General features: G+C 38.5%; 1 protein-coding gene across 4 annotated transcripts in view; it reads left to right on the plus strand.

Moving 5' to 3' along the window:
• Cep350 (centrosomal protein 350) overlaps positions 1-13,837 on the plus strand; it is a 135,220-nt gene that overhangs the window by 21,306 nt on the left and 100,077 nt on the right. For all 4 annotated transcript variants that reach the window (XM_050135390.1, XM_050135395.1, XM_050135392.1 and 1 more), the window contains exons 6-7: positions 892-1,502; positions 13,164-13,277. In XM_050135390.1, coding sequence (XP_049991347.1) covers positions 892-1,502; positions 13,164-13,277 — 725 coding nt within the window. The remainder of the gene's footprint in view (positions 1-891; positions 1,503-13,163; positions 13,278-13,837) is intronic.

Raw genomic sequence — 13,837 nt, forward strand, 5'->3', positions numbered from 1 at the left:
GTCTTAATTAACCTTCCTTTTAATAAACTTCTTAAGAAAACTTTTGGAATAGTATGTAAATTAAAGTTGGCTTTGAAGAAAAAATTCTAGTATTTTTATAAACAGAGACTGTGAATTTTGTGCTTTATCTTAGACTCTGACCATCTGCCTACTGAGTTTTATGGAGTTTAAAGCTGCCACATATGTCTCTGGTTACTAGAGGGTTAACTTTTGAAGAAAGGTTTTTTTTTGATTTTCTAGACAGGGTTTCTCTGTAGCTTTTGGTTCCTGTCCTGAAACTAGCTCTTGAAGACCAGGCTGGCCTCGAACTCACAGAGATCCGCCTGCCTCTGCCTCCCGAGTGCTGGGATTAAAGGCGTACGCCACCACCGCCCGGCTTTGAAGAAAGTTTTTAGGGCTTCTTGCATACTAGGCTTTTTTTACCCACGCTTATACTTTTTGAGACAGTATAAAGTTGCCCAGCCTGGCTTTGAACTTGTGGTCCTCCTGCCTCAAACTCTCAAAAAGCTGGGATTATGGACCTTACCATCAGGTCCTGGTTTTACTTTTTTAAACATCTAGGGAATTTTTGTTGTTGTTTGTTTTACTCCTACTATTAGTTTTAAGTTCTCCGTTCAGGTTGTATGACTGGTTTCAGTTTGACTGCTGTTTTTAAACTCTTGCTCAGGCTCTTTTTAATGCATAAGCAAAAATTATTTGTGCTGTACATAGTGTTTTGATTCATGCATACATTGTGAAATTGCCAAATCAAGCTTTCCAATGTATGCAGCACCTCATACACTTGCTGTTACTTTGTGGCGAGAACCCCTAAGCTCTAGCCCCTGCAGTGTTCAAGTCTACAGATTCTGTGTGATTAACTCTAATCACAGAGCTTTCTCTTTCCTATCACAGGGAACCCCATGGTACACCTTTCAGCTTAAGCCCCAGTCATCTGGAGTCGAAGCATGTGTATTGTGTTCATGAAGAAAAGGCTGAGAGTGGGAAGCAAATAGTAGGCAATCGGGAAGATCGGAACATCCATTGCTGTGATTTTGAGAGCTCTCAACCATCTGTCATCAGTGATACAGTTGTTAGATTTTTAAATGATGGACCAGCGATTGATGCTTTGCACAATTCTGAATGTTTAATTAAAATGGGAGTGCATGTAAGAACTGAGGAAGAATTGCCTAACAGAACAAAGGGAAGCGAGAACACTTCAAAGCCTTCTCTTAATAACGTGGGACACGATGTTGATCCAAAACTGTTGCTGCTGTCTGACTCTTCTCCATCCTCTACTAGTGCCTGTAATTCCCAAAGATTAGATATTTCAAAGCGGCGACAACATGATATTAAACTGGAAAAACTCAAGGAGCGGATTAGGAAACAGTGGGAGCACTCAGAAGAAATAAATGGCCAGGCCCTAGGTCATATTGACCATCCATTAATGGTTGTCAACGGTGACAACTCGGTGACAACGAAAGTCAGAAAAGTGGCAGCAGCACCACCTGCTCCGGCATATAAAGGTTTGTAATAACTCTTCATATTTTCCTTTGTCTCCACATGTCTTCTGGCTCCGCTCGGATGTAAAGAACAGGGTGATTACCAGATTAGTTGCATGAGAAAATTTTTTTTCAGGTACATGTTAAAAGTACAAATTTTAGACCTATGTCCAAAATTCTGGGAATGGGATCCAGAATGAAATTTTGTTTGTTTTTGAGACCGGGTTTCACTGCTAGCCCTAAATGGCCTTCAACTCACTATGTAGAGCAGGTTGGCCTAGAATTCATGGAGATCTATATGCCTCTGACTCCCAAGTGTTGGAATTAGAGGTATGTGCCACTAGAATAAGATTGTTAACAAGTCCACTAGGAAATCTCCCCTCTTCATCTCTTTCCCTCGTCCCCTTGTCCCTTCCCCTTTTCTACCCAGACAGGCCTCAGACTCCAAGCAGTCTGAGTGTAGGATGACAGGCATGAGCCACCATGCTCAGCTCCTTAGGGAATTCTCAGAGCTGAGACTCCACAAAATAGGAAATAGGATTGGCACCGCTTCTGACAACCAAAAGAATTTGCTTTGGAATTAGCAAGAATCATATAATAGTATGTTTATAGTGGTGCATGCCTGTAATTTCATCTTCTCTGGAGGCTAAGGTAGTTTAGGGCCAGCCCAAACTGCAGAGAATCAGCTAGTCTAAACTACATAGTCCAGCTTTAAAGAGGGATGTAGCTCAGTAGTAGCTTGCCTAGCATACTCAAGTCCTGGGTTTAATTCTCAATACTAGAAAAACCGTGACAAAACCCTACTTAAAAGACAAATCAGCCAATTCCCACTGACTATAGGACAGCATAATATTTTGGCATTGACATGGATTCTATTTAATTTTTGCTTTTTGACAACGCTTATTTCCTCATATTTTAATAAAATATTTAAAATAGATTTATGTTAGCATCAATACATTTTTACTGAGAAATGTTCTTTAAATATATTTGCTTTGTATAGCTAATTCAAGTTTTCACAAATGGTGGTTTTGAGCCAGGTGGTAGAGGTGCACACCTTTAATTCCAGCACTTCAAGAGGCAGAGATAGGTGGCTCTCTGTGAGTTTGAGGCCAGCCTGGTCTACAAGAGCTAGTTCTAGGACAGGCTCCAAAACTACAGAGAAACCTTGTCTCGAAAAACAAACAAACAAAAAAATGGTGGTCTTAAGAGATTTCTAATATTTTTAAAATTTATTTTTATTTTTACTTTATGTGTATGAGTGTTTTGCCTGCATGTATGTCTGTGTACTACATGGACTATCTGGAAGAATAGCCAGTGCACTTAATCTCTTTATCTTTGGGGTTTCTATTTTATGTATATGTCTCAAGTTATTTTTCACAGGGCCATGCATGTAACAAAGGGTTGACTTATTGGTTAGTTTAGCTCATATTAGAGTTTTGTCATTAAATCTTTGACTGTAACCTTCCTTTTTAGGACCAAAATAATTAATTAACAATTATTTGCTCTGTATGTGTTTGAGTGATGTGTCATGTGTATTGTGTGTATGGGAGAGAGAATGAGATTGCGGGAGTAGGTCCTTTCTTGCCAGTGGATATTTAGCTCAGTTGTCAGGCTTGATGACAAGAGACTTTACCCAATGAGCTGTCCTCTCTCCTAACCTCTCCCTTTTCTTTTCTGCATATTTTTTCAAGTTCAGTTTTTATTGACAAATTTAGGCAGATCAAATACTGTTAAGACCATTTCTTCTAAAAATTTTGCTATTAAGAAATTAAGACAGTTTTGCACTAAATAATTTGTTCTGTACTTCTTTACTAAATTTAATTTTTCCCTACAAATTTTGTAATGTTTTTCTAGTCCTAAGAGGTCTTTAGCCAATTTTTCTCTGGAACAATTTTAGCAGTATCAGTTTTATTTTGTGCTGCTTGCTATGTTTTGTTAGTGGTACTTTTTGTGAATTAGTAAATGATATATAATTTGCATTTCATTCTAATTAATCTGTGACAAACTTGTGACCAAATTCACTTTAGAATGCTTAAGAATGCTCTGTTGTCTAAAAATGTTCTGATGTACTAATAAAATGATTTTGTACCGTTTAGTCATATGTATATCATATCTACACTGTTGCAGAGCAAATAGCAAATGGTAGAGACAAATTGTGAAGAGGTGATTGCCCCGAGTCCTTGCTATTCCTTGTTAGGTCCTCTAAAGCACTCCATAGTTCATGTTTTTTTTTTTTAGAACTAAAGTTCTAAGATACCAAATTTTATCTCACTAAAAGAAACTTAAGATATCTTATTTCCAGTCTATTTTACTCAATACTTTAATTAGAAGTTGTGAGTCCTAAAAGTAGAAATCTTAAATATTAACTTTTAAAAAGTTGGTCATTGGGTTTACCATCTTTTTATGATAGGTTTTAAAAAAATGTACTTGTTTTTATATTAAATAATTTTATGAGTACAACTTTTAGAGGGGTTATGTTGATAATGTTTAGTAGGCATTTAAAAATTGTTACAGAATGTAGTTTCTAATATTCTGATTAATGGATTTATTTTTTTACAGTAGCAAAGTAGTTTTTATTCAGTGTAAATTAAATGGGCTTTATTGTATTCTAAAGTGATATTTTATTTGCTTGAATACATAATAAATTAACTTGGTAAAGATTTAAAGTCTATACTCTAAAAGCTTAATTGCTCTCTGTTTTAGCCATCTGGACCTGTTTCTGGAGGTTACTTGTGTTAACAGGTTGTGTGTCATTCCAGGGACATTTTGTGCATAGCAAGCGATTTGTGCTTTGTGTTTATTATTTCTTCTTCTTCTTCTTCTTCTTCTTCTTCTTCTTCTTCTTCTTCTTCTTCTTCTTCTTCTTCTTCTTCTTCTTCTTCTTCTTCTTCTTCCTCCTCCTCCTCCTCCTCCTCCTCCTCCTCCTCCTCCTCTTCCTCCTCCTCCTCTTCTTCTTCTTCTTCGTTTTTCGAGACAGGGTTTCTCTGTGGCTTTGGACTCTGTAGACCAGGCTGGTCTCGAACTCACAGAGATCCGCCTGCCTCTGCCTCCCGAGTGCTGGGATTAAAGGCATGCGCCACCATCGCCTGGCTATTTCTTATTTTTATACAGTTTTTTTTTTTTTTTATCATACTGAACCAATTCTGCATGTTGATAGATCCGTCGTTCCCTTTCTGTTATTTGTTCTGCCTCCCTCTCTCTTTCCTAGGTCTTCAACTTAAAGCCTCATGTTTGGTAGTAGTTGCTTTTGTGTGTGTGTGTGTGTGTGTGTGTGTGTGTGTCTGTGTGTGTTTTTAAAGGGCCGAGATAGGATTGTAAATTTGAGGTTATTTGGGGATTACAAGGTGAGACTCTGTATCAAAAAATAAAAACAACAAGACCCCAAAGACATGGAAATTATTTGATGAAACACAAGTGGTGTGTGTGCCACAATGATTCCTGCTCATCTTGAACTTAATGCTTGCCTGTCTTTTTTCTTTCTGGTGTAAAGATCAATGAAGGTAAAGAGCCCAACTTGGTCATGAATATAATTGTTTTCTTTTTAAATATTTATTTATTTATTATGTATACAATAGTCTGTCTGTGTGTATGTCTGCAGGCCAGAAGAGGGCACCAGACCTCATTCCAGATGGTTGTGAGCCACCATGTGGTTGCCGGGAATCGAACTCAGGACCTTTGGAAGAGCAGGCAATGCTCTTAACCACTGAGCCATCTCTCCAGCCCCCAATTGTTTTGTTTTTTAAGTGTGTGTGTGTGTATATGTGTGTGCAAATGCATGGATGTCCACAGGCAATTGTGAGCTGTCTGATATAGGTGCTAGAATCTGAACTGGGACCCTTTTCAAAAGCAGTATGCACCCTTAACCTCTTAACCACTGAGCCGTCTCTCTGGCCCCAGGAATTTTAAAAAGAGTTCTATTCAGAAAATTGAATAAGCAGAAGAAAATTGGACATAAGAAAGGAGTTTATGATTTGGGGACTAAGGAATTTATTGCTAGTGAAATCTTAACACATGTGAAGATGCAAATACAAAGATGGGCTTCTGAAGAAAGAAATGATGCCAAAAGAGAGTGAGAAAAATATATTCAAAACCCAAATACTCCAAATTCTGAAATATGGTAAGCACTGATAGAACACTGTAAGTGGAAAGTTCCACTCCTGACCTCATGTGGCAGGTCACAGTCAAAATGCAGGTGAATAATATTGTTTAATCAGACTCCCATGGAATTAAAAGCCCAACCATGCCCCATCAGTTCGGATATATCTTTACCGTGTGTGCCCAGATTCCCCAACTCCATTGTGCTCACAGTGATAAAACAATGTATGTGTAGATCACACAGCAGTTGCCTTTCCTCATCATGTCCCACAAAGGTTTGGGAGAGTTTCTTGCCGTTTGTGTATTTTCTGCTCTGTTGGGAATGTCACAAGCCCTGCAGACCCACTTATTGGTAACCGTTAGAATAAAAGAGAAAGTCCTTAGGTTTATCAATAGTGTGTCTTCCTTCCTTCCTTCCTTCCTTCCTTCCTTCCTTCCTTCCTTCCTTCCTTCCTTCCTCCCTCCCTCCCTCCCTCCCTCCCTCCCTCCCTCCCTCCCTCCCTCCCTCCCTTCTTCCCTCCCTCCCTCCCTCTCTCCCTCCCTTCTTCCCTCCCTTCCTTTCTTTTTTTGAGTTTTGTTTTTATGAGGCAGAGTTTCTCTGTGTAGTCTTGGCTGTCCTGCAGACCAGGCTGACCTCGAACTCACAGAGGTCTGCCTGCCTTTGCCTCCTGAGGCATGTGCCACCACTTACCCCTGAGGCGTGTACCACCACCTCCCAGCTATTTCTGGATTCTTTATAAAGAAATATATTGTTCATAGGAGTGTAGGGATTTATGTTTAGGTCTTCAGTTTGATTCCGTTGATTAACATGTCTGTTTTTATGCCAATACCATGTATTTTTTTTTTATTACTATAGCTCTGTAATACAATTTGAAATCAGGGATGGAGACCTCCAGCAGCTCTTTTATTGTTCGGGATTGTTTTAGCTATCCTGAATTTTTGTGTTTCCATGTGAAGTTGAGAATTGCCCTATCAAGGTCTGTGAAGAATTGTGTTGGAATTTTGAGGGGCATTGCATTGAATCTGTAGATTGTTTTTGGTAGGATGATCATTTTACTATGTTACTCCTAGTGCTCCAAAAGCATGGGAGATCTTTCCCACACCATCTTCTCTGTTTGTTTGGCAGCCTTTTAGTAACTGCTCCTATTTCACTAGTGCTTCTAGTCTGTTTACATTGCTTATTTGATCTTGATTTAACTTTGATAAATGGTATCTATAAAAAATATCCTGTTTTGTTATTTTCCAGTTTGGTGGAATACAGGCTTTTAGTGTCCTTATGATTCTCTGAATTTCCTCAGTATCTGTTGTTATATCCATGTTTTTGTTCCTGAATTTGTTAATTTGGATATTCTCTCTTTTAGTAAGTTTGGATAAGGGTTTGTATATCTTGTTTAGTTTTCTCAAAGAATCAACTCTTGGTTTCATTGATTCTTTCTATTGTTCTCTTTGTTTCTTTTTTATTGACTTGAACTCTCAGTTTATTTCTTGCTGTCTACTCCTCTTGGTTGTGATTACTTCTTTTTGTTCTAGAGTGTTCAAGTGTGTTGTTAAGTTGCTAGTATGAAATCTCTCCAGTTTTTTTTTTTGCTTATTTTTTTAATCTAGACATTTAGTACTATGTACTTGCCTCTTAGAACCATCTTCATCGTGTCCCAGAAGTTTAGGAATGTTGTGTATTTATTTTCATTCAGTTCTAGAAAGTTTGTCATTTCTGTCTTATTTTTGTCTTTACTTATTTTTCATTCATTAGAGAGTTGTTCAGTTTCAATGAGTTGTGAGCTTTCTGTTTTTTTTTTCTTTCTGTTGTTTTTGTTGTTGATATTCAGCTTTAATCTGTGCTGGTCTGAAAGGATGCAGGGTGTTATTTCAGTTTTCTTGCATCAATTGAGACTTGATTTGTGTCTCAATTTTGGAGAAAGTTCTGTGAGGTGCGGAGAAGAAGGTGCATTCTTTTGTGTTTGGGTGAAATGGCTGTAGATATGTTAGTCCATTTGGTTCATAATGTCTCTTAACTCCAGTATTTTTCTCTTTAGTTTTTGTTTTGATGACTTGTCCTTTGGTGAGAGTGGGGTATTGAACTCTTCCATTATCAGTGCATGAGGGTCATTATGTGATTTAAGCTATAGTAGTGTTTGTTTGACGTACTTGGGTGCCCTTGTATTTGGGGCATAGATATTAAGAATTGAAATGTCATCTTGGTGGATTTTTCCTTTGAATTTGTAGAGTTCTTCACTATCACTTTTGATTAGTTTTGATTTGAAGTCTATTTTGTTAGATATTAAAATTGTTATACCAGCTTGCTTCTTAGGTTCATTTGCTTGCAATATCTTTTACGAAGCCTTTACCTTGAGGTAATGTCTATCCTTGATGTTGAGGTGTGTTTCTTGGATGCAGCAGAAGGGTGGATTGTGGTTTTGAATTCATTCTGTTAGTCTTATCTTTTGGGAAATTGAGACCACTGGTATTGAAAAGATATCAATGAGCAGTATTTGTTGATTCCTGTTATTTTGCTGCTGTTGTTAGCAGCAGCAGTATGTGTGTTTTGTGTGTGTGTCTGTGTGTGTATACACTTCCCTTTTGAGATTGCTGATCTGAGATTATTTGTTATTTCTGTTTTAATGGGTTAAACTGAATAGGTTGGATTTTCCCTCTGTCACCTTCTGAGGGCTGGATTTGTAGATAGGTATTGTTTAAATTTGGCTTTATCACAGAATATCTTATTTTCTCCATCAATGGTGATTGAAAGTTTTGCTGGGTGTAGTGGTCTAGGACTGGTATCTATGGTCTCTTAGAGTCTGCAGCACACCTCTCCAGGTCCTTCTGGCTCTGGAGTCTCCATTGAGAAGTAAGGTATAATTCTAATGGGTCTGCTTTTATGTTTCTTGGTCTTTTTCCCATGCAGTTTTAAATTTTGTTTTTCGAGACAGGGTTTCTCTGTGTATCTTTGACTGTCCTAGAACTAGCTCTTGCAGACCAGGCTGACCTCAGACTCACAGAGATTTGCCTGCTTCTGCCTTCTGATTGCTGGGATTAAAGGTGTGTGCCACCACAACCTGACTTTAACATATATTTTGTCCTGTGTATTTTGTGTTTTGGTTATTATTTGCTAGGGAACTTTATTTTCTGGTCTTTATTATTTGGTGTTCTGAATGCTTCTTGTACCTTTGTAGGCCTCTCCTTCTTTAGGTAAGGAAAAGTTTCTTTTATGATTTTGTTGAAATTATTTTCTGTGCCTTTGAGCTGGGATTCTTTTCCTCCTTCTATTCATACTATTCTTAGATTTACTCTTTTCACATTATTCTGGATTTCCTGGATGTTTTGTGTCTGGAGTTTTTGAGATTTAACTTTTTCTTTAACCAATGTATCCTTTTTCTTCTATTGTATCTTCAGCACCTGAGATCCTCTTTTCCATCTCTTGTGTTCTGTTGGTGAAGCTTGCCTCTGTAGTCCTGTTTGAGTTCCTAATTTTTTTATTTTCAGAATTCCCTCAATTTGGATTTTCCTAAGGTCTTGAATAGTTTTATTCATTTCTTTTCATTGTTTGTTTGTGTTTTTCTGGACATCTTTAAGGGATGTATTAATTTCCTCTTTAAGGACCTCTATTATCTTTATTCAGGTGGTTTTGAAGTCTTTTTCTTGTGTTTCAGCTATGTTGGCATATTCAGGGCCTGCTGTGGTAGGACAGTTGGACTCCAGCGGAAGCCTATTGCCCGGCTGTTGTTGATTGTGTCCTTACACTGGTGTCTAGGCATCTGGGGTTGGGATGATTACAGGTCTGGATGCTGATTCCTAGATTTGACTTTGTTGGGTGACTGGTTTGTTCTTTGTTTTCCGTTTCCTCTCTGGATTTTTGGGGAGTATGATGTCTGTTTTCTTTGGACCCGATGATTGTGGCCACTTAGGTTCCATGTGAAATGTGTTTCTGGGTATTGGAAGCTGATTCTCTGAAGTGGGGTAGTCCAGGGGTTGGAAGAGGTTCACAGGAGGGAGCAGAGTGTTTAACCAGGATCTTCATATTTTGCCTCCTTGGGATGGGGAGACAGTGAAGAGAGGTCACCCGAGAGGGTCCGCTATAGCACTGGGATGAGACTGGGATTGGGTCTAGAGATTGAAGGAGAGGGGAAGAGCTACAGACAGCCACCTGCTTCCCTGGCAGGGAGTGCCTGCTGGGGTTAGGGGCTGGGATAAAGCAGTGAGGGGGCTTTAGAAGGAAAGGTCTGTGGATACATAGGACATGTAGGGAGTGGGGGCTGCAGCAGGTATTCTGTTGCAGAACTAGGGATGTAATGGAATTGGGTTTAGAGGAGAGTGGGGAGTGGTGAAGGTCTTCAGTAGGTTTATGTTTTCCCTGTTCTGCCCTGCTGGTGTGTTCCCAGGGAATGGCTGCCTTGTGAGAGGCTGGGACGCTAGGATGAGTCGGGAGGAAAATTCGGACTGAGGATCCCTGTGTTCAACTGGGGATAGGGTCAGAGAGGAATCAGAGAGCAAATTAGGTTTTCTGCTACAGAGCTCGGGATGATACTGGGGGCATTGGATCACAGGAGCAGTAGAAGAGGTGTGGGTGGGCCTTGAGCCTATCTGTTGCCCTGGTAGGAGTGGCTTTTGGGTCAGAAATTCTTCTAACCAGAAAAGGAAATGCAGTTTGCCGGAACTTCTCAGTCTAAACATGGCTTTGTGGTGCCCTGAAAGCTGCCATCAGGTTTGCTGTTTCTGGTATTGAGGCAGCTGAATTCTAGTGGTATTTTGAATGAGTTTGTCTCTGTATTTGTGGTATGTAACTTTCTTCACTATTAGGTGATTATGAGGGAATAAGGAAGAAAATAATTGCCGTTGGTAACATTTAAATTCAGACAGAAATGATGTTAATGTCAACCATAGATTGATCACAAGGGTGGCAGAAATAGTGACTGATACCTTCTTTCTGATGTTTAGTATATACACACTTTGTTTTGGATACAATATTGTTAAGATATGTATAAATTTACATTGAGCCCATATGTGTAAAGAATGCGCACATGTAGGCTGTGCCAGATCTCTGTATGTGTATATATTCCAAAATTCAAAATAATTCCCAAATCTGAAAGGTTGGCATACTCTGCCTATATGATTAATATCTATAAAGTACTTGTACCAAGTTTGATTCTAGCTTATTGTTCACATTGATTAAATTCTACAAGTATTTTTTGGTAAGTATAATAGTTGTAGAGCTGGTCATGGCAGTACATGTCTATAATCTCAGCAGTTGTCATATTGAGACAAGAGACTCGCATGTAGACCAACATGGGCTACATGATGAGACTGTATTTTAACAAAACACAACCCCAGTATTGGTTATTATTCACATTATTATTTTGTAAAAATAATCACTCAGAGTTCAGTATATTTCTTTTTTCTTTTAAGATAGTATTTGACTGTCTAGTCCTGAAACTCTTTGAACAGGCTGACTCCAACTCACAGAGAAGTATTTTCCTTTCCTTTCCTTTCCTTTCCTTTCCTTTCCTTTCCTTTCCTTTCCTTTCCTTTCCTTTCCTTTCCTTTCCTTTCCTTTCCTTTCCTTTCTTTCTTTCTTTCTTTCTTTCTTTCTTTCTTTCTTTCTTTCTTTCTTTCTTTCTTTTTCCTCTTCTTCCCCCTCCTCCTCCTCCTCTTTTTTTTTTTTTTTTTAAATGGAGACAGGGTTTCTTTGTGTAGTTTCTGACTGTCTTGGAACTAGCTCTTGGACTAGGCTGGCTTTGAACTCACAGTTCTTCCTGCCTCTGCTGGGATTAAACACATGTACCACAACTGCCAGGTGAGAAATGTAGTTCTTAAGTAGTGATAGAATTGGAGTGAAAAATCAGGATACTAATTTCTAGAAAGAAGCACATGTTTCTGAGACACTGACCATGTGTTACTTTGGGGCCATTTTACCAATATGAATAGCAGCAATATGAATAGAAATAGATAATGATAAGTAATTGCCTATCTTCAAAGACAAAGGGCAGTATTCTTTGTCTCTCATCCTAAGAAAGGGTAGTGTATGTCTCTGAAACCCACAATTTTGATTGATGCTTTTTAAATGAGTGCATACTTATTGTTCTTAAATATGCATATGGTATAGTTTAGACACAACTCCCAGTGTTGGACATTCTTGGAATCTTTAATTTTTTGAGTCTCCATTTCTAGTCTCTGAATATATGATGTTTATCTCACTGAAGCCTGCTTTTTTCCAACTGGTATTCATTAATATACTATGTAATAGCAATTATGTATTCCTCTTTTAGAAAATACAAAGTTAATTACATATTATAGAAATTATGACATTAATTATCACAGAAACATCAGACCACAATAAGATGCTATCTTATAGATCCATTAGAGTGGCTTTAATAAAAAGGACAGACGATAGTATCAACAAGAATATGGAGAAGTTAAAACCTGTGTGTACAGCTGGTGAGAATACAGAATTGTGCTACTCTGTTAGAAAATAATTTAGTAGTTCTTACAGTTACATTACCATGACCCAGCAGTTGGTTCTTACATGTAACTGAAAGCATTTTCCCAAGAACTTGGACAAGAATGTTTATAGCAGCATTATTGGTAATAGAAAAAAGTAGAAATAGCCCATGTGACTATTAGTCGATATATGGATAAGTAAAATGTCATATCTATTCAATGAAATATCATTTAACACTAAAAAGCCTGATAAATGCTGCTAGAGCCTTGAAGAATTACAAAGTCAAACAGGCTAAACATAAATGACCAGTGTTGAATGATTCCATATATATGAAATATCTAGAATAGGCAAATCGATCAAGATAGGAAGTAGATGGGTAGTTGCCAGAGGTGGACAGGACTTAGGAGTAGTGACTGATAAAAGGGACAAAGTTTCTTTTCTCAGTGGTAATTGTGTTCCAACCAACGGGACCCGAATTGGGAGCCTGGGCCCTGGAGGGGAGAAATGAAGGGGCAAGAGACACAAGAAACGGACAGCAAGTCTGCACTCTGATCAACTGCCAACTTTAATTTTTCTCAGTAGCATTATACAGCAAAAAGACTGGAATGTCAGGTCTGGAGACAGCCCTAGCTGATAGGAAGAGATAAGGAAATACTAAGGCTCTGTAAATGCTTACTAACAAGGAGAATGCTAATTACTTCTGGGTCCTGGGGCCTGCAAGTCTACAGGCACTCTTAACTCATGGGGAGAGATAAGGGTTGTTTTCTGGGCCCTATAGAGGTTAATATTTTATTTAATTTGTAAACTAAGATGGCTTGACTATAACCAAAATACAGGTCTTTTCTCCCAGCAGTTATGAAACTTAAAACATACTGTAAAGCACCTAATTTTGTATACTTGAGTAACTTTTGGGACTGGTAAGATGGCTTACTGACCTGATGACCTGAGTGTGATCCTCAGGATCCATAAGAGGGGAGGAGAGAAACAACTCCTTGCCCTCTGATCTCCGCAGCTATGCTTGGGCATTCATGTGCCCAACCCCCATAAAATGTAAAAAATAAAAAAGATTTAACAGAGTGAATTTTTATGTTATTTTAATTATATCTGATTTAAAAATGAAACCAGTCTTTTAAAGCATCTTTGTTGGTGTGTATCAGGTTTCAACCCTTCAGAGACCAAGATTCGCACACCCGACGGGAAAGTGTGGCAAGAGGCTGAGTTTCAAAGCATGAGTAGAGAGCTGTACCGAGACCTAGCGCTGCAGTTCGCAGGTGAGAGCGGAGCTTTCTGCGTCTTGCTTATTTTATGCATTCCTAATTGTGAAACTCTGGCTAAATTTGAGGTATTGCCCTTTTCTAAGTGTATTATATATCAGAGAAGTGGTGGTTAGAGTCATGAGACTCTCTTAGCCCCCTGGCTCTTGTCCAGGGTTAAAATTAGCTCCCATGGCTAATGATACAGAAACAAGACCACGTTTAAACTGGGGGACTTTTAAAGCCAGGACAGACTGATTTTAGGGAAGCAGAGTCCAATTTTGGCTTAATTCTCCGAGGTTCAGAGGTCTTTAAAGTGACCAGTAATTTTAGTCAGCATATGCAGAAACCAAAATAAGTGTTACAAGAAGGGAATACATGTTAGAGTTACAACTGGGAGGAGCCTATGGTCAACGAGAGGAAACAGGATGACGAGAATGGTGATATTGCCACTTTCTGGGTATCTAGTAAGGCACTAAGCAAGATGCTGGTGCTTCATCTTGGTTTTGTTTTTTAACAGTTGAGGAATTGAAAGCTGAAAGAACATTTTTTTTTCCCCAGGATTGCATAAAGAATTA

Source organism: Alexandromys fortis, unplaced genomic scaffold (assembly GCF_014885135.2).
Source record: "Alexandromys fortis isolate MF-2015 unplaced genomic scaffold, M_Fortis_MF-2015_v1.1 scaffold_21, whole genome shotgun sequence".
Classification (NCBI taxonomy): domain Eukaryota; kingdom Metazoa; phylum Chordata; class Mammalia; order Rodentia; family Cricetidae; genus Alexandromys; species Alexandromys fortis.